A 21,621-nucleotide genomic window follows, 5' to 3' on the forward strand; every position below is an offset into this window, starting at 1 on the left:
TTTAACAAATCACATAGCACATTTTTAGTTTTTTTTTGTTGGCTGTTGGTCATTTTAGAATTTGTTACTTTTTAAAAAATATTTCAATATAAAAGCTTGAGATTATATAGATAATGTGACTTGAGACTTTCATCTATTAATTTTAGACTTCACTTGAAATGTGCAGTACAGAGACCACGTGGAGTTTAGGTTCAGTATTACTCATCTTAACACAATGTGTGTATCCTTGACCCACTCATAGAAAAACTGCCCCATGGAGCTACTTGAGATCAAAAACTTAAACCTTAAACTTGGACTTGTCGCAAATGACTTGGGACTTGACCTGGACTGGCCTTAACTGGCTTTAACTTTAGACTTAACATAAATCTGTCTCAAGTGACTTACTTTTAAGATTTTTTATTTGGCATTTTCGCCTTTATTTGAAAGTGGACAGTAGAGAGAGACAGGCTGTCATGCTATTGTGAACTTAGGGACGCTGTTCTGAAGCTGACCCTCTAACCTCAGGGTATATATAAAATGTATCTTCATTGACATTGACCATGGACTGATAAAGTATCTTATTACTGTAGCTGACTTGCTTCTTCTCCTCTCCAGCCCCTGAAACTACACTGTGAGCTCTGCAGCATCGTGTCCAGCTCTGGCCAGATGTTGGGCCAGGCTGCAGGCCCGCAGATCGACCGCTCTCCCTGCATCTGGCGTATGAACAATGCGCCTACACGGGGCTTTGAGCACGACGTGGGCCAGCGAACCACCCTAAGGGTCGTCTCGCACACCAGCGTCCCCCTGCTGCTTCAGAAGCCCCAGTACTTCTTCGGGCAGGGCAACGACACCGTCTACGTCGTGTGGGGGCCACTACGAAACATGAGGAAGGACGGGAAGGGCATTGTATACAACATGCTGCGACAGGCGGCGGAGAACTACCCTCACGCACGCATCTATGTCACTACAGAGGACAGGATGAACTACTGCGACATGGTCTTCAAGAAGGAGACGGGAAAAGACAGGTGAGTCTTCTGTATTTATTTGCTCCTCTTTTTGGCATAGCATCACTACTTTCCTCAGCAGACTTCCAATTTTTCAATCTGACAAATTTACCACTCAGTACTTTGACATTCACTGTTCTGTTCGCTGCTATAATATCGACCTTATCGAGGCTGATGGTCTGCTCAATGTACTGTGCTTTCCCCGTCTCAAATCCTGCCTTTGATGAGGCATTATCAAAGTGAGTTACTTAACTTTCCCCCTGAAGAGGCTCTACATGGCACTGGAGGCCATTTTCTAAAGAGAAGCTTTTATGAGGAGTCTCAGAAGCGTGCGCTGCCTGGGTTATAGACATCAGCCAAATGCTGGTCTGGGGAAAATCTGGTTAATGAGGTAGCATGATTCTGGCAGTCTTTCTAAACACCCCAGTTGCAGCTGGTCTCACATTTTCTCTGACAGCGTATTGGCACATTATGAATTCGCAAAAAACTTCAATCATTAAGGCTGCAGATCAGTAGGAGATAACCTGTAAAGCTTGCAGAATATAGGCTTTATGAGATTTATCATCACTGTTTGCAGGGGACGTTTGGCAAGAACATTGTACGTTGAAATTGCACTCTGTAATTTAAAGACAGACCCACCTGACTGTTCCTTTTTCTATTAATTCCCCTGAGAGAACTGCAGGTTAATGACTATGAGAACCAGGCTCCAAGCTCGCTATTGTTTCGGATGAACCTCATTTCTCAAGCAAGCCACCATTCACTTCCACAGAGCTCTACACCCCTGCCTCTCCCACATGTCATCAAGACCTCTCTTAACTTCTTAAGAGGATTAACATGTTCAGTAATAGGCATAGCATCCATTCCATTTCAGCTCCATTGTCTTTTCCTTATTCGGGATGGCAGGGTTAACACTGAATTTCATGTAGAGCATCCATATTCAGCTTGGCTCAGCTGTTCCGAAGGCCCCGTAAAGCATAGATAGAGACGTGGGATTAGGGAGGGATGCTCGGGGAGAAGGATCTCATTACAGGACATTATGCTCCTGGCTGATGCAGTGCTTCAATCATTACTGATTGGTATCAGAGACCAAACTCGAAGTGTAACAATCAATTGCATCTAATGAATATGTGATGAGAACTGAGAGGTTTGTCTGTATGTCTGTTTCTCTTCCTGTCCATCATTGTGTGTGTTTGTTCGAAACTTGGCTGCACATATTCCAGTATTGAGAATAAATTAGTCTCCATGGTAACAGCCTTTTAAATTAGCCTGAAAGACAGCTGGAATTACACTTTATATTTTAATGTAATCAGAGGGAGAGGAGGGAGTTTCTACTGTACATCACTAATAAACCATAGGTCTTAATGTTACTCACTGTCACTCATGGAAACTGTACTTCTGTTTTATTTTCTCCACTTATCCATGCAAAACGGATTTATCAATATCTTAAAGTCCATAGCAACATAACATACAATACTCTTAAAACACTGTTATTGGAGCAGCTTATCTGCCTTTACCCCGTCATTTTTGTGTGTGTGTATGTGTGTGTGTTCACTGGTTTACTGTCAGTGCTTGCTGCATGGTGTCGGGGATAATCACCAGCTTGGTGGAGATGGAACAGTGATCGAACACAACTTTAATTATCAAGATTGCTACGAGCAGCCTATGAGACGCAGCGGCCCGGCTTCAACTTGCCTGATCAGGTGGAACGCAGAGCTGGTTGACTAGCTCAACGGTCGACCGAGTAACCTCCTCTCAGCTAGTAATTTAAAACGAGATTCAACAGTCTGTCAGGAAGTTTGGTCACTTTTTTAGTAAAGACCACCCTATTTCATTTTGAGTCAAATCCCCATGACCTGGTTTAGCTGATTTCAAGTCAGAGACTGGTTGAAAAAGGTGTCAAGAAGAAACTTTTTTATTACATTTTTTTTTTCTGTTAAATATTTGTTTTATGTAAAGCACATTGAGTTGCCACTGTGTATGAAATGTATAAAATATAAAAAATATTTATATAAATAAAACTGCCTTGCCTTGCCTTGACTTAGTCACCAGCTACAGTATGTCCTTCTCCAAGGCTAATTCTAAGCAGACATATTTTCACACTGGAAAAGACACATATTTACATTAACATGTAATGGTTTAAATGAGAGCAGCCACTCAGAATAAGTGCTTTGACACTAATTTCCTTGTGATACAAGTGCAACAAGGTGCTTGAAGAAACATGTAGTTGCTAAGAAAACCTGACAAAGAGTCTGACAATGAATGAGAGATGGAATAAGAGAATGTGAATTGAGTAAGTAGGGTACTTAAAGGTATATTATGCAGGATTTGTTTGTTGCTGTTTGTAAACACCCCTCCTCTCTTTCTTCACCCCAGAGCAAGAGAGAGAGAGAGAGAGTGGTGGTTGAGTGGGCTAGAGAGTTAATAAAGAGAGTGAGCAGTGCCGGTGAGAACAAAGCCGTGAGTCAGATAAATAAAACATTATTTTCCTGTTTCTATTTCAAAGCAGTTACCTTGTAAAGCACAACTAAAAAGACACACCTTTGCACAGCCCTGCAGGAAGGAGCTACATTGCTGGATTTAGTGTGAATGCAAGAGCTTCATCCTGTCTGCTGTGGCCTCTTTGCTCTGCGTGTGTGTGCCTCAGCCCTGCCCTCGATCCAACAGACACCCAGACCTGCAGCTCTTTATACATATGTGACACAGACAGAGAGCCAAGCGGAGCAGAAGAGAGAGAGAGGGAAACAGAGACGTATTATATTCAACATTATTGTGTACTGATTCTGCGGGTGAAAATTGTTTGCTGAGACAAAACTTCTGTTTGTATGCATCTGGCTCAGCGGCCAGTGACATGTGGGGTTCAAATTCTGGTTTGTTGTCTTCTTTTCTCTCTACGTCCATACATCCTGTCATCTTTTTCAGTGAGCTTCCTCAAAAAAAGCTACAAAAATAATCTACAAAAAATAGGCAGACAAAAAATCAAGACAAAAAGTCTGGCTACAGCCTGAGTGGAAATGTATTTGACAGCCACTTAAACATATGATTCTTGTAATTGTGCACTGTGGCTGGAAGTTGCACATGCTGAACCTATCTGTTATCAGCACTACCTCCTGAACTGCAGCCGTTGGCTGTCGGACTGTATCGGCGCGGCCCTGTTAGCGGTGGGAGATAACAGACCTTACGACAGCACAAGACTTAAATCACACTGTCACTTTGCAGCACGGCCACCTGGGCCTGCGTGACCCGGGTCTCTGCTTCCCAGCAAGATGCACCTTCATAGTGTATGTTTGTGTGCATGTTTGCAAAGGTGTGACACCTTCCCTCTAGTTCTGACATTTTTATCCCTCTAATTGACAATTTTCTCATGCCAAGAATAAGGATTCCTCAGCATTACATTCCTTCAATCAATTTAACATTTAGAAAGTTCCTTACAACCTTAAAGGTCCTCTTTTCTCTTTTCATTGGAAGCAAACATTTTTTTCAGGTTTTTACTATGAGTGACACAATATGAACACAATATTTTCTTTAAAGGAATGTAGGATAGTTTTGGTTATTATATGAGAGTTTTCTCCACCAGTGTTTCTCTTTGTGCTCTTCTCACTGATTTGAAATGGGTGAGGCTCTGTTGCAAAAAATGGTGGCAAGACTTTTTGAGCAGCATTTTGTTGCATATGAGTTAAAGTCTGATGACTGTTTTGGGATTGTTTGCGTATGCGGCCAGGCGACTTCCAATTTACGTGATCAAAGCTCACACACAGAGTCCTGATGAATATCTAAGGATGTTCTTTTTTCGTAACATTAACTTTGATTGTTACTCATTTAATTATGGATATATTATTATAATATAATATAGTTCCCACCATCTAAACATATGCAAAGGCTTTTTTAAGTCCCCCTCCACTCAAAAATGTGTTTTCCTTGTTGTTGTTCCTTGTTTCCTTGTTTTTCTCCAGTTGGGTATCTGAGCTTCACTGTGCAGAATGATGTACGTGCAAAGTTCAACACTTTGAGGGTGTTTTCACATTAATCTGCTGAAGGAAGAAAAGTTTGTTTGTGAAATCTGAGTTTAAGGCGCATACCTGACATCACAACTAATTTGGAGCCAATTGTGGTCCAGTATGCTGCTTACACAGGTGCACATCCAGTCACAAGTTATTATTCTCAGCACATTTGTAGGTCTTAGAATATGTCTGGTGGCAAGCTTTAAATGTTTTGTTTACATCAGCTTGTTCTTCTTATTTTCCATCTTTTTATTTTGGCTCATTTTAGAATTGCGTGAAACTTCCGGATGTCTGACAGCTGTTAGTCTCCTTTCATGTAATAGACAACAAACCTGTCTTTATGGGCAAACACAGACAAATGACTCCAGCTGAGGTCAGGTACAGCACACGATAAAACACTACAATGCCCAACTCATTACATGCATTTAGTTATAGTCCATTTACTGTACATCTGTCTACTCAGAATCTCATTTTCCTGAACTACTCTGCAACACATACACACACAACAAAGTGAGATTTGATAATTACCTTCTGTCCTATCATTTATCTATTCTGTCCTACCTTTATTTCAAGAGAACACAAGTGTCATTTAGTTAGATAGCTTGTTTAATCTCAACCCATCACCTGTCTGCTGATGATTTAGCCTCTGGGGGCAACAACTAATATTTTAGGGAGTCCAGTGGAGCCAGCAGATATCTGGAATAACTGTAAGAGATACCGGTCGTTGTTTCAGACGCAACCACAGCCAACTCAAACACCATTGGTCACTACTATTAGGACTACAAATCGAAACCAGCCCACCTCCAGTACCAAAATCTCATCCTGTTGTCTACAGATTCTGCATTCGTATGCAGATTCTGTTTATAGAGATTATAACTCATTTACTTCTGTCTGCACTAGTTTACATTTCCTCCAATCACCTTGCAACACAGACAGCATGAAAATAGATTAACATTTACATATTTTTATGTACAAAGTTTTATAGTGTCATGTCTTGAAATTAAGTCCTGTACAGACATTAAATAAGAAGACATGGATGTGACAGTAAAACGTGTAAGATGACGTTTGCTCGAGGGATTATAAGAGGACTTTGGTTTCTTGCTGTTGTTGTCAGATGGGAGTTGACAGAGCGTGAAAGCATCTGTAATGTGAGAACTCAACTATGGTACAATGAAGAAAAAAAAAAAACGAGACTAAGTGCCAATCCTTTAATTTGAGCAACAATAGGTTTATGTGGTGCAATGAACTGGAAGCCAAATCAATAAAAGTGACACAAACTAAACACAAATACACAAATCATAACATCCTTAAAGCAGCAGATCTCAACGTTATCAAGTTGGTGTTTGCAAAGCCCCCTGGCCCCCACTCCCACTCCTGTGTGAACACACTGATCGTACATAAACTCTCTGCATGAGGCTTGTGAGAGAGGTTTAAAATTGTGTAAAAGATAGCTGGGTATAGTTATTCAGCCTTTGTTTAACATTTAGCTTTTGATGTTGTACTTTTGTGTGAGCCAGCAGTGGGAGATATTAATTAATGTAGATTTCTATGTGTCTTTAATGTGTTGATCTGACAAGCCTTTAGAAGATAGAGTCCTTTGTTCTGTCACACTATCTTCTAATGTCACTTTGTTATCTGATGCTGCTTTGGTCCACACCTGGGTGCTGTCATTCTGGTTTGGTTGAGAAGAAATCCTGCTCTTAGATTACTTGAACTCTTGACCCCTGTTTCTAGCTCAAGGTTCTCCACTGACCTTTAGGGTTAGCTGTATATATTTTAGATTCTGTGCAGAGTATTTAATAGCTGGCTGAGTGCCAATTTACCAGAGAGAAAAAAGGTAATCCTAGGTGGTATGTGCTCTCTCTCTCTCAGAAATGTGATGCATTGTACTTCTCATTGTATTATTTGATTAGATTATTTCATAACCCGACAATACTCTCTTTGTGTGTTTATGGAGTGATCAAGCAATTCTGCACTACAGGTTATTCAGGGATTACTGTGATATAATACGAAAGTCACACAGGAGCACTATTGCTTTACCCACAGACAGAACAACAACTAATTTGAATTGCCGTAAATGAGTATCTTATTAAAATAATGACACCTTCACAATCAACAGGCAACATGTCTGTTTTAGGCCGAAAAGAACAATAATTGATAAAAATACTACATTCTCATATTACAGAGTAACTGGGCCTGTTAACATGTGTAAAAACAGCCTTATAGTCTGTTTTCACATCTGTTTACATCGATTCTGTTTGTATCAGTTCATTCGCCATTTCTGTAATAATGGAGATTTTGTGTGTTCACTCTAATATTGCCTTATATCAATCAGTTCATTCTTGTTTTTTGTCATGTAGCAGGAACATTATTCACTTGATGTGACACAGTTTAGTGGGATGGCTGGGCCTCTATTCTTGGTTTTATGTTGTAGACTGCCACACGAAGATCATCTGCAACTCTGATGAGCCGTGATATTTGTTCTTGATGAATGTCAGAATGGAAAATGTCTGTTTTAACATAAATATGTAGATCCAAAAGTAATGAATATATCCATTGTAGCTTTTGATAGTATTCTGCAGCCACAGACAGTCTGAATTCTTCCAGTGTGCACAATGGTAAAGCAGTCTGTAATATGCTGTCAGAAAAGTTCAAAATCACCTCCAATGTAAAATTTGAGAATTTAAAGTGAAGGAACAGAGGTTTTGTTTTTTTGTTTTTTCAAATTCAGAAAGGCTGAACCAAACATCTGTCTGAACCAAATTGTGCAACTGCACATTCAGGTTGTGCTGATCATTTATTCAATTATTACTTTTATTTGGATAGACCTTAGGGATTAAAGTGGGGAGTGTCGGATGATGGGAGTAAGAAGCATAGATCTTTTTTATTGTATGTTTTGAAGAAAAATAAATGTAATGATGATGATATACACATTTTTCTCCCCCACTTAGTCCATCTTTGTGCTTTTTACTGTCCAGCTTGTGATATGCATACATTTTTACCTCGTAGTTGTATCTTACAATTACATATAGCTGTGCATCACATGACACAATGGAGGACTGAAACGGCCAAAATCCAAAATAAATAAATGACTCAAGAATGAATATGCTATTAAATGCACCAAAAATAATATTAAAATAAATATAGGCATTAATTAATTGGTATTTTCTATTGTTTCCTTTGCATATAAATTCCCATATTTATATACTTTCCCATTTATTTACTATTTTATTCATTCATTTTTAAATGTATTTATGTATTTATTTATGAATTATTTCCCCTTTGCATTTTCCCCCATTCATTTTCTGAAACGTATTTATTTATGTATTTCTTTTTCACTTTTCTTTATGTATCTGTGCTTCGTTATGCAAATAAGAGAGCTGTCATGGGGCCAACTTTTCACCTATTGGTTGAACGACATCTGAGTGCATAGATGACTGTGTGGGTGCCTGGAGTTGAGTGATGGGAAACATTAATTGTGAAGGACTTTGAGTTAACAATTTGAGTCAAGCATATAGATGGTATGAGCTTGGAAAATATGTGTCACTGAATTTACACTTACTGTCAAATGAGACAAGAATGAGCACAACACACCAACTCTCTCTGTTTCACTCGCTCTCTTCTTTGCCTCCTCCTCCTGCTGGAGATAAATTAACGCAAATTAGCTGCTGGTTGTTTTAGACACAAGCCTGACAGCAATAAATAAATACATTTAAAAATAAATAAATTGATTAATAAAAATGAAGCAAATCAAATCAAGGAACAAGAAATAGTTCATATTTATCTGACATTTCATCAATTAATTATTGCCTACATTTATTTATAATATTATTATTGGTGAATTTAATGGAATATTAATTCATTTATCGTCATTTTTTATTTCTTTATTTATTTTTGATTATGGCAGTTTCAGTCTTCCATTTCACACAGCTGCTTTATCTGTTTTCAGTGATAATCTTCCACTTTTCTTTACTCTCTCCATGAGCTGCTTTTTAATATCCTTTGCTATGTCATGAGTCCGCTGCCTCATTGTGCAAGCAGAATATAGTCTCAAGTGTGCTAGCTATTTTTTCACTATGCATATCGTTTGTCATTGCAATGGCTGGTGGGCGGATGAGGCTCTTGGCAGTAGTGTGGGGCTTTTCGATTGAGCCACCAGATATGCCACTTCATATGAACCTGCCAGGGCCTTAGCAGGGAATGAAGTGTGCTCCTTCACTGCTGCCTTTTAGCTCTGTGGTTCTGTTGAAAAATCTTTAACCGTTGGTTGATGTAAGAGGTGTGTTTCATTAACAATGTCTCTTAAGTTTAAATTATTTTAAGCTTTCATGTGCAAGCACTTCTGAACAGATAAGACGCTGTGGATATCACACGTTTTTAGCTATGCTTGTAAATCCACATTGTAAAAAGTCAGGGTGATATATCTTAAGCTTGTTGTTGTTTCTCAGTTGATGATGCTGCTGAACTTTCAGGTGACTCACCTTCAGACACTTCCTTTCAGCCCAAGTCTTGAGCGTAAATTATTTTTCTGAGGAGTCACGGCTTCATAGTTGTTCCATATGATACCTAGCTGACTATAGCTGCTTGCATGCACACTTTGACTCTTAAAAACACGTTCAATAAAACCTGTTCTAAGGAAAATTACATCACTGGTGCAGGTGATGTGATGTAAACAACGTTCCCTAGTCTAAAACATTGCATTTTTTCCCTCCACAACCATCTGGCGATCCCTGGAAATGATCTCTCAGTAACAGTCAGATACAAGAACCAAAAATGGATGTTTAATCTGCAATTCATCAACAGGGGTGAGTCAGTCTAATCTTAGATGAACTTAATAGCAGATGCTCCACTCTCGCGGGCCTCCAAATATGCAGTGAATTTTATTTTAATCTGTTTTTATTAGCGTGAAAGTTACAGCTGTGTAATCATGCTTCATAATCTCTAGTCGTCCACTTAAAATGAGTGTAAGTACCCCCGGCAGTCAAGGTTTACTCATCCTAAAATAGTTGGGGCTTAAGAATGAAACACCATTCAGTTCAAAAGCTCCTCCGTGTTATAATCATGGTCTAAGAGATTTTGGTCAATATTTGTGAATGTGAACAGCTCTTAGGCAAAGTCATGTGTAGCAGTGTCTTTGTGAAGTTGTTTGTCAGAAACGCCAGGAGCTGCTCGATAGAGATTGAATTGGAAAAGACAGAAGAGAAGGAAGGCATTCATAAGCATTTCTGGTTTAAAACTGACAAAACCCTCTATTGAAAAAAAGCTCACATGGATATAAATTCCCAAACTAAACTAGCACGCAGTCTTCTCTTCATTGTCTGTGGAGCAACTCTAGATATCACACCTGAAAATGCTGTAAGTTGGAGTTTTGGCTCTACAATTCCTGGCTTTTGAAAATGATTTCTCAATGTCCAAAGATTTGTTTGAACTGAATTATTACAAAAGAAAGCAGCGCATTTTCACATTCTCACAAAATACAGTTGTAGCGAAAAGGTTATGAGGCAGAAAGCTCTGTTGGCATTGTTCTCATTCGGCAGGACAAAGTTATAAAAATTGTATGATGCACCACAGTTAATTAGCTATCTTCCTCTAGTTTCAAAATGAGCCTATACTATTAGCTGCAGCAAATACTGAAGCATAACATACAGTAATGGGCATTACCCTTTTAATATGTTGCACAAGAAAGACAATTGCATTTAATAGATTGATTAATTTTCACTTAACAGAGATGGGATGCTCTTCTTTGTAGGAGCCTCAATTCATGCATCCTTTTACGTGTAATATTTCACATAAAGCAGCTGGAAATTGTTGGCTGACACTGAATTATTCTAACTCAAGGTGAAGGAATGTGACAGAAAGCATCATTCGCTGAACTTGGTTGATGCAATCTGCGTTCAGATGTGGTTGAGAGCAGCCACTGGCTTCAATGTCAAATGACTCTCCACCGGTGCACAGACTGTTGTTTGCAAGGAGCGTCATACGGGACTGTATCTATAATTGCTTTGTGTATTGATGTCAAGAGAAGAAGAAACCGTAGATAGCAGAAATGTTGCTGTTGGCCCATGTAGGAGATTGAAACACAGTGTTTGCAGCATCACCACATAACTGTAATTTCATGCTTATCACGACAAGCCGTTCAAAGAGAAAAGAGAGTAAGGGGATTTATTGTGTTTCTCACCACATGCAGCTGTGATTCCAACTGTATACAGACTTAAAAATCAGCACTGAGCTTGTTGCTCTTCATCCAAACCAAGAATTTGTCACTGAGCGAGCGTGTAATGACATTACATTTCTGTGTTGAAAGCTTGTAATTGCTGTGAAATGATCTTATTAAATGAAGCCACTGGAAACTGGAAACACAAATAACCCCGGCGTTCTGGGTGGCTGTTCCTCAGGTCAAGACAGGTCAATTCAGAAGAACAGGAATGTGATCGCAGCGTCCTCTCGCAGAGGAAGAGGGGGATTAGCAACTCATCACTTTCTGTGTTCTTGCGACCTCGTCTCATAAGGAGAGGAGCAAACTGTCAGCTGAAGGCGAAGTGCAGTCTTCCTTAAAGTCCATTTGCATTTATGTCCTAATGATATAATGACACTCTGAGGATGTTAGCAAAATTATTAGCGAGGGAGAGACATCGGGTGAGTCGTTGGATTTCCATTTGAATGTTGGATTTCCATTTCAATGTTAAGAAGGCGGAAATCCTTTTAACCTCCATCTTTGATAAGATCAGTTTTTTTTAACAACCACTGTGTCATCTGTATATACAGCATGAGTCAAAGGTTTGGACACACTTTCCCATTCTCTTAAATGAAAAAGTATGTCCAAAGTTTTAATTGGTACTGTACTTATAAAAACGTTGCAAACTTCTCTTGAATTATCTCTAAGTACTAATTATCTAACTAACTATCCATTAACAATAGTCTTCTACATGGTCTTATGTACATTATATGGTCAAAAGTATTAAGACACCTTAACATTATCCCACAATGGGAATGTTAAGCATCTTACTCCAAAACCATGTGCATTATTATGTTGCTGTAACAGCACACCACAAGAGATTTGCTTCCATTCGCCCACATGAGCATTAGTGAGGACGAGCGCTGATGTCTGGTGATAAAAGGGGGATTTGTAGATGTGTGTTAAGTGGTAGCTTTGGAGCCTACGCACAAAGCTGCTGTAGCTGATGTACACCTACTTAAAAAAATGCTTGGATGTATTAAGAGAGCTCTATACGTATGGCGGTGCCACTCATCCTTGCTTCCAGTTTTTACCAGAGCCACATAAAAAAAAAAGTTCTCCACTGACCATCATTACACTCTGAATTTAAAAAAAAAAGGAAACATGTAAACACAGTTACTGGGGAAAAGATCATTTAAGCATGATCCAGCTTGATTATGTAGTCAGGGTGGTGCTATCAATGGGTGAAATTAGTTCCTGATATTAGTTCCTCTGGTCCCAAAGTACCTTAAACCTTTAAACTGTATCTACTACAGGAATTAATCCCAAACAACAGGTGTGTCAACATATTTTTGTCTATATTTATTTTCCTTCTTTCATCTCACATTTCATGTCTGATTGGATTTACTGCTCAAGTGAGTAAATAATTCAGAAAAAGGTCTGCAGTATGAAAACAGTCAAGATTTTTACCTTTATGTCACCAACAATTTTGTCACACAATATGACTCCTTTTTTATCATACCTCATTTTAGAAAATACATATTGGTATATTTTGAAGTCTGTCCATGGTTTCTGGCATTTCTGAATGGAATCTACTCTATGCAGTCTTTACTAACAAGATCACGTCTGGTTCACATGAATCAGTTATTCTACCAGCTGGGCAGTAATGCAGGTAGACATGATGGTTAGCCTGCAGCCACAAAAGCAGTAAATGCATTTTCTGCTCGGCTTTGTGGCGCCCGATTGAATAAGCTCCACTGGGCTAAATCTCACAAACACACACCTGCATCGCTAGTCATGTAGAAACCCATTCCCATCTAATAAGCCTTATTAGATCAAATGCCTTTGTGGCTTCAGAAAAATAGCTCCAGAAATATATAAAGTAGCCTCATAACACAAAACTCCACAGTGTGTCAGTGTGTATTTAAAAGTGTCTGTGCACCAGTGTCACCAAGATAGTTTCTTGCATAAATATGTTTTTTATAAGAGTTATATTTACCCTTTAAAGGACCATATTGGGCTTATAAGGCGCGGGAAGATTAGATAGACTTTTATTGGCCCCCATTGGAAAATGATATGGCTGTAGCAGCAAAAATGTAATATGATTCAGTGGAAGAAATAGAAAACCAACACTTAAAACATGCAGTAGAATATAAATTATGGCATTACGAACAGGAGAAACAACAGGAATACTAATATAGTGAAGCAATCAAAGCACAATAGAACACATTTTGTTTTTAATGACATTTCTCAATTTATATGCACAAAATTAAGTTAATGGACAGTAAATAGAAGAACATTACACCAAAGTGTTGTCAAGTATAAAAAATTACATGAATTCAGCATTATTATTCAGTGATATGTGCAGAGTGCAAATATATTAATATATAAATATAAAATTTGAGAACAGTAATGTGAATTTCCAGCGATATGAATGGTCTGCAAATATCATTAATCAGAAGTTGTTTTTTTTGTATGTGTGAAAACCATTGCTGCGAAAAAGCAATTAATGCGATTCTGACTATGAGCTAGTAGTTGAGGTTTTGTCTGTGTTTGTGTGTGTGTGTGTGTTTGTGTGTGTGTGTGTGTGTACGAGCCGGGTGTTTTGCCGTGAAGGTGAGAGCTTGAGAGAGCATGTGAAATGTGAAATGCTGTGGTCAAGCATGAAAATGTTTCACAGGTATCCTGCTGTAAATTTTTACCACTCTTTCTTGTCCTCTTTTTTTTCCCCCCGGCCAGTGTTTGACATTTTAACTGCAGCAGGTGCACAATTCGAAGTCTCCCAACAGAGCAGATAATTCGCTCTCTCTACATGTGTCATGGATCCTCTAACACCTTCTGACTTAAACAAGCTTTTTTCTGATGTTTAGGATGGCTAAACACTTGTTTCTTTACGCTTGCTGTCCTGTGGAATCACAATCAAATAATCTGCAGAATAGACCAGAACATAAAGTGAAAGATATGTAGCTTCCTGCATAACTTGGGGCATCACTCACTCTGTAATGTCAAGTGTTGCACTTGCTGATGCGAGCCGGACAAAGATGGATTTCTTGTGAGTGTCCAAAGCCAGAAGAAAGAGTGCAGCCGCAACGCTCTGTGCAGCATCAGCTGTAATGCATCCTGTCACTGATGTTCTGTTATATGTTCCGCTCTAAATTGGATGTGAACTAGTCACTTCAGATTATAGTTGTACATCGCTGTGTGAAAAGGGAAGCAATCACCTCGTGGCAGCAGTATTAAAATCTCCTTGTAAAATTGTCAAGCCCTCATCTCCCCAAACTGAGAAACGGCTGCTCTCTGGAGTTTTAAATAATAATTCAGCCGTCTGCTTTTCCGCTCAAACACAAGCTTTCAGGGTTCTTTTCAACTCATTAAAGCACACACTGGTCAGCGTTCAATGCAGCTTGCAGAGATTAATAAACTTTCTGCATCCATAACGTTTTTACCATATTATACTCTGCATTTAGCTACATATTCTGTCTTTAATACTACAACTCTGTTCATTGTTCAGAATATGTTTTATAGCAACAGTTTGAAATATTTATATTAATAATTAAGGTACAAAATATTAGTTGAATTAAATGTATTTTTATCCCAGCAAACATTTTGTTACAGAATGAAGAATGACATTTTTCTAAAAGCAAGCATCTCTATTTATAGCACATGATGGAAGTACTCAGATCATTTAAGTGAAAGCAGTAATACTATAATATACAAGCAAAAATGTACAGTAAGTATTCTTATTAAACTGTACATAAATAATAACAAAAATAAAATAGCTATTATACTGAATGACTCCTTGAGTGTTATATTATTGAATATATCATATTATTTGATTATTATTGATACATTAATATATAAGCAGCATTTTAATGTTGTAGCTGGTCATGATGGGCCTAATTTTGACTAAATATATTGTTTAATGTTTAACAATGCATCATATTTTAGACGTTACATGATTATTATGTAAAATCTTAATCTGCAAACTAATCAGTAATTATAGCTGTAAAATAAATGTAGCACAGTAAAAAATACAATATTTCAATATGAAATTTAAAGTGTCATAATGAGTAATATAATAATAATGTAAATATGTGCTGCACATCAATATGTATATTATATATTTGATATGGAAACTGAATCTATGTGAGACTTGTCATTGGGTAAATGTGTCAAATTAGTGAACGTATTACATGCTAAAGGAAGAATAATCACTTCATTATTTCATCTGTCACACCTTTCAGATTTCTGATTTGTGTGCAGCACCATTAGCCTTCTTCATAATGTGGTGTGATGAACATGAAAATGTAAAATCACGGCAGCGTGAGCTTTAAGCCTCCTGTAAAACCAGGAGCGGAGCCGCATTGTCGGAACAAGAGGGGTTTTGCATATTAAGGTCGTAACACACTGCTTTGTGTGACGCCATAAATCTTCTTTGCTGTAAGAGAGGGGACCCGGTGTGGCTTAAGAGCATCCTGATCAGTCTGGGGAGAGCTTCATAGTACCGTGGTCATTGGGATTACTCCCTATTGTTACGCTAGCGAGGAGGCAGCTCTAAATTATTCAGCAGTACAAGTGAGATTAATTGATTATTGAGCTCTAAATCAATGATAATCAGTAGTTCTGTGTGTAATTCTGGATCTTAGGTCTTTGTCTTGATCCCTGTCCCTTGAGAAATCTCTTAAGATTGTCCTCATCTGTTTTGCTAATCCTTGGTTTTTACTCCCTTGGTCTTGGGCAGGCATCCCATTAACATGTTAAACAGGCAGCGGAGCGTTCAATTTTTGACACTTATCTCAGACTGTTTTGTACTCGCTCTATTATTGTGTGATTTACTTTTTTTGTTTTTTTTGAGTCACTTTTACCAAACCTATTCAGACTCCTGTTCCTGAAAGTTCAACATTTGTTACTCTGCTTCTTCTGCCAAATAAATCTTCATAAACAGTTTATTGGTGTTGTTGCTATGGCCGCTGAGTAAAACAGGGCACACTGAAAAATACTGTCAGGCTGAAGGCCTTCATTGTTTCAGGGCAAACACTATGAGGTGTTATGCAGTCAAGCTTATTTCAGGTGTTGCTGGCTCAAATTGTTGAAGATAAACCACCAACCTGCATGAGGCTTTAATTTCCAAGACACTATACTCACGTTGAATAATACATAAATCATACTGCTCTCCTTTAGCAAAACAAATGCTGTTTACTCCTGTGAAGGGACTTAAGGTTTTCATTGTCGTCATGGAGACTGATGGGATTCTTTTACCCTGTGCTGTGTATTAACGATTTGATAAGTGGAGCTAATAGGCTTCTAAACCATGAAGTCCAGGTTTGTTTTTTATCAAGATCTTGTTCTCTGAACTGTAGCTTGATTGAAGAGAAACATTTTCATTTTTGCTTTGGTAAATAGCATTGATGTATAGCTGTTGAAGTATAAATTAGAGCTGCATATAATCATTGCTTATTGCTTTATTCATTAAAAAAAAAAAAATCTTTAGTCAAGAAATTGTGAAACAGTCTTCAAATTGTCTGGAATTACTGCTCAAAACCCAAAGTTATTTTATTCAAATGAAATAAAGCAGAAGAAAACAGAAAAAACTGACATTAAAAAAGATGGAACCAGTGACATTTGACATTTTTAGCCATGTTAGCAGAATGTTACAGAATACAATTAAGTAAAAGTCATCTTACAGATTTTTTATTTTCTATCGTCTTCATTATTTCACATTATGTCTTTATTATTTCATATCAATATGTAATAAAGTAATAAGTAACATTACAAGTTACATTATTAATATTATTATATAAAAAATTTAACAGGTAATTGTTTGAGAATACATTTTTTAAAGTAACCCTCCCAATCCGGCTTATAGTCTTTTAAATATTATAGAACAGTTTGAAAGAAATATGGTCATATTGTGAATGAAGGATCTATTTTTCAGTTTTGTGTGTTATATTATTCATTCAGTTCTTAGCTTTTGCTTAGATAGGGCAAACACAAATGTAATCATTTGAGGCTTCAATTCAGTTTATGATGCTTTTTAAAGTACTTTATTATAAAAGAAAAAAATACTACAGAACTGGAGGGATATTTTTCAATGCAAAACAAAAAATAAAAATAGAAAAAAATAAGCAGAAAAATGAATGTTATTATTGAGCTTTGCAATCAAAAAAGGGTGACTTTGCATTCAGTTTTGGTATGGTGTAGAAGAAAAGGGTTTGTTATTGTTGTTGTTGTTGTTGCTTTTCTCTCAGAGTTCATGAAAATTCAAACCTACCATTCAATCCATCTGTGTTTACTAAAAATTGCATTGCGGTGGTTGACAGGTGACAGGTGGGTTGTGGGGAGGTTGCTGGTTGACAGGTGGCCTGTTTCCATGACATCACAGCACATACTCATTACCAGCTCATGAATGCATACATAATATTTGGTACATACAGGCGTTGTTTGGCTGCCGTGACTCTGACATTTGCTCCAGTTATGATTGGTTACAAAATGTTAATGTAGGAGTCAGTGTTACCCACTTCTTATATTATGGAGGTTTCCTCTTTCACACAATAGCTCAAAACCTGCAACAAATTCAGATCTTTAGCCATGCTAGTTAGGGCTCAGTGTAGTTGAAAGATTTAAGATACCAGTACAAATACCAGTTTCCTTGAAGTGATACAGACACCAAAAGAGTACTTAATTTGATACCCATCGTGTGAATGGAAGCATTCCATTGTGTAAAATACCACCATTCCTCCACATCCAAATGATTTTACACATACTTTTTGTGTTTTAAATTATTGAAATATTTTTTTGAATAACTGTACAAAACTGTGCTATGAAGTGTTATCACAACAGACTGTATGGGTTGTAGCAGCTGCAGTGGTGAGCGTGTCACATGTCACGTTAAATGAAAGAAGATTTGCAGTGATGGGTGCGAGAAAAAAACCATAGCCTACAAATAGTAATTCTTTCAAGATCTGGACACCTGATCGAATGCATGTATTGTTTGACTTCAATAGTCTACTACTTGGTACTGATAGAGTGCCATGAATTTGGTCCAGACATTCATGTTCTCCTCAGGTTGAATTATAAAAATGTTTGCACCTGATGTAACACCATCATCAGGTAAAAATGTAAATGTGCCCAATTCTTTTATTTAGTAAATGTTATCATGCTTATACGCTCAACTAAGATGGTAAACATGCTCAATATTACACCTGCTAAGCATCAGTATGTTACAATTGTAATTGTGGTCATGTTAGCATGCTGACGTTAGCATTTAGCTCAAAGCTCCGCTGTGCCTAAACACAGCATCACAGAGCTGCTAGCGTAGTATAGCTGCAGACTCTTAGCCTGGTTACTTTACATTTTTAGTGTGTAGGTGGTTCCCCTGAAAGAACAGATGTTTCAGAGGCATTTCCCTCCCAGACAATAAGAATATTTAGGGCTGACACTAAATACTGAAATTATACTGGCACAGAACATGAGCTATTGATAACTAAAAATACTAAAATCAGCTGAACCTCAGTTAGAATGTGCTGTTCCACTCATTGTTTGTCGCTGAGGATTAGCACGTCAGCTAAACGCCCTAGAATGTAACAGAAAATATGCTTAGCGTGTGTGGCACACTTTGATTCACTGTCAACTAATATGGGTTTGTCTTTTAACTGAGAAACAAGGTTATATAATCAGTTTGAAATATCTGCCCAGTTGTAACAGACAAACCGGGAGAAAAACTCGCTTTGAAGATTCGCCAGAGTGTGACTGAGAGAGGGAAATTATCTGTGGGTGGTAATTGTGTGAAACAACTATCAGCGCAGGCAGGCTGCTTTTTGACTTTGACTCACTTTTGAGACATTCAAGTGCGATCAGTTGAACTCAATTAAAAGAATAAATGGAAATGATAATACAACATCATACACACATTTTTCTACTGTGTTAAAAAGTATTATCTTCTCCTTGGGGCTATAGAAAATTAGGAATGTAATATTTTTACTGCGTACTCTTTTTAAAAATAATTTTTTGACTAATCTTTTCATCACAGGTAATGGCACCTGGCAGTGGTCTATTTTAGGGATAAGCACAGAGTTAATTATGATTTATTATCAAAGTTATGTGCTGCTCTGTAATGAATTTAATCTAAAAGTGAATGGCTTTGATTTATGAATTATAACAAGGGTTTAAAGCTATCCAAGAGGTGGGTAAGACATTATCATGCCTTCATTTGCCCCAGGACATAGAATAAGAAACACAGGTTGTAAAACAAACAGCTCAGACACATTTACCTCAGACTTAAAAAAGAAAAACAGATTAAGGTGTGTGTTGTCTTCTCCTCAAGTCTTTGCCTCAGACTCACTGGGGTGCTGCAAAATTAATGAGAGAAAACTGCCGGGGTGGTGGTGGGCATAAAAGCATCAGATGCCTTCGTCTGCTCTGAGAGAATTATTAAAGTGCTGGTTGCCAGGCGGAGATGAGATCAGTGAAAGGCCCCTCGCCGTGGGCTTCGTGCATGTCAGTAGGGGGGGAAGGATTGCCGCTAGGATGCAGGAGGGATGCAGAGAGGGGAGAGAATATATGTTATTTTTTGTCTTTTGCCATTTAGCACCATCTGTTCGGTCATTTGGGTGTTTTTGTTTTTTTCTTTGTTTTGTTTTGTAAACGTGACAGTGGAGAGATGCTGCGAGACTGGAGGAAGTTAGGATGATGGATGTTCTCCACATGCAAAGTGTCAGTGAACAAAGCGGCTTGAATCATGTTAACAGCACAGACACTGCAAGGTGTTACATGTTTCAGAAAAATGAGATGCTGCTGTTCTCTCAGCACTCATCACATGTTTTATGTTTGTGTAAAGATTTAAGATTTGTAGGAAAGGAAGACATAAGTATCTTCTCATTTTCCATTCTGTCCTCTGCAGTATTTACAAATTAGGTTAAAAGTTTAAAAAAATCAATAAATCATACACATTAATTTGTAAACATTAGGTACAATCATACTAAATATATGAGAGTATGAGGGTCATGTCATGATCATTATGTGTGTATTAGGTGATCATATCAATGTGTCACATGTAATTTGACAGTGATGTACAATATTGACAGTTCATGCCTGCTCCATCTATGGTATTATTATGAAGACAAAAAATAAACTTAACATAAAGACTGGAGGCAGCGGAAACAGCTAGTCTACTTCATACACCTGCCTGCCAACACGTCTAAAGATCACTAAATGTATCTCATTCTTTTAGAACCACACATGAACACAAATGTAAAAAAAAGTAACTATTAAGAGCAGGCGGGGAGTTCCGGTCCTCTGCAATGATGCCAACGCGGAAGTAATTTAAAACTGCATTCTATCAAAAGGCCACCAGGGGGCGACCGTTTTGGTGTCAAAAGGACTTCCGTCTCTATACAAGTCAATGGAGAATTTACCAACTTCTCACTTGATTTCTAACCTCAGTAAACGTTTTCAAAATGTGTTTATGGTCTCAATCGCTAGTTTAAAGCCTTCTTCAATGCAGTATGATGTTCATTTGTGAAATTTTGGCCTCCCTGATTTTATATTTGACGATAAAGCAGGGTATGCATTAGGGCGTGGCTACGTCGTGATTGACAGGTTGATTGGTTCACAGGTTCAGGAGGGCGCCTCTTGCTCCTCCTGATGCCCATATAAGTAGAATCCGTGTTTTTTTTTTACCCAACATGCACCGGAAATTTTCAAGATGGCGCTGCCCAGATCCGGAACTATTCGCTTCCAAGCAGCAGTCCACAAACCAATGGGTGACGTCACGGATGTTACGCCCATTTTATATACAGTCTATGATTAGGAGGCGTTTTGTGCTAAAGTAACAAAATCACTAAAATGGCACATTTTTGTTCTTGTAGACATTAAACAAGATGAATTCTGTAAATAAGAATTAGAGTTTTTTCCCTTTTCTCTTTGAGCAGAGCTAGGCCAGCTCTTAGCTACCACATTGTGAATCTACACTATGAGATCTCAGAGCGACAGTGAATGATTCAAATTCTTATAATGTAAATTTGGGCTGCAACTAACAATTGTTTTTCTCATCAATTTATCTACAGATTATTCTCTTGATGAATCGTTTTGTCTATAAGATGTCAGAAAATAGGGAAAAATACTCGTTATAATTTCCCACTGTACAAACTGATGTCTTCAGATGTTTTGTTTTGTGTGACAAACAGTTCAAAACCAAGAGATATGTATGACAAAGAAAAGCAGTAATTCTTCACATTTGAGAAGCTGGTTTGACATAATTTCTTAAAAAATGACTGAAACAATTATTTGATTATTAAGCTGGTTGGTGATTCTGTTGATTGATCAATTAATCAGCTATTGTTAATCTACTGCTATTACTCTACTTGGACCTGCAATATGAAAAACCCCCACTGCAAACAATTTATTTTGCACTTTGTTAACACATAGAGGATTCAAAATACCATATTGTTCTTTATTGAACTGTCTG

General features: G+C 37.8%; 1 protein-coding gene across 1 annotated transcript in view; it reads left to right on the forward strand.

The window, feature by feature from the left end:
- The first annotated feature begins 594 nt into the window (after positions 1 to 594).
- The window catches only part of st6galnac3 (ST6 (alpha-N-acetyl-neuraminyl-2,3-beta-galactosyl-1,3)-N-acetylgalactosaminide alpha-2,6-sialyltransferase 3), a 40,502-nt gene continuing 19,475 nt past the window's right edge, over positions 595 to 21,621 (forward strand). The window contains exon 1 of the mRNA XM_062429142.1: positions 595 to 1,004. Coding sequence (XP_062285126.1) covers positions 646 to 1,004 — 359 coding nt within the window. The 5' untranslated portion in view covers positions 595 to 645. The remainder of the gene's footprint in view (positions 1,005 to 21,621) is intronic.

This window comes from Scomber scombrus, chromosome 11 (genome assembly GCF_963691925.1).
Source record: "Scomber scombrus chromosome 11, fScoSco1.1, whole genome shotgun sequence".
Lineage (NCBI taxonomy): Eukaryota > Metazoa > Chordata > Actinopteri > Scombriformes > Scombridae > Scomber > Scomber scombrus.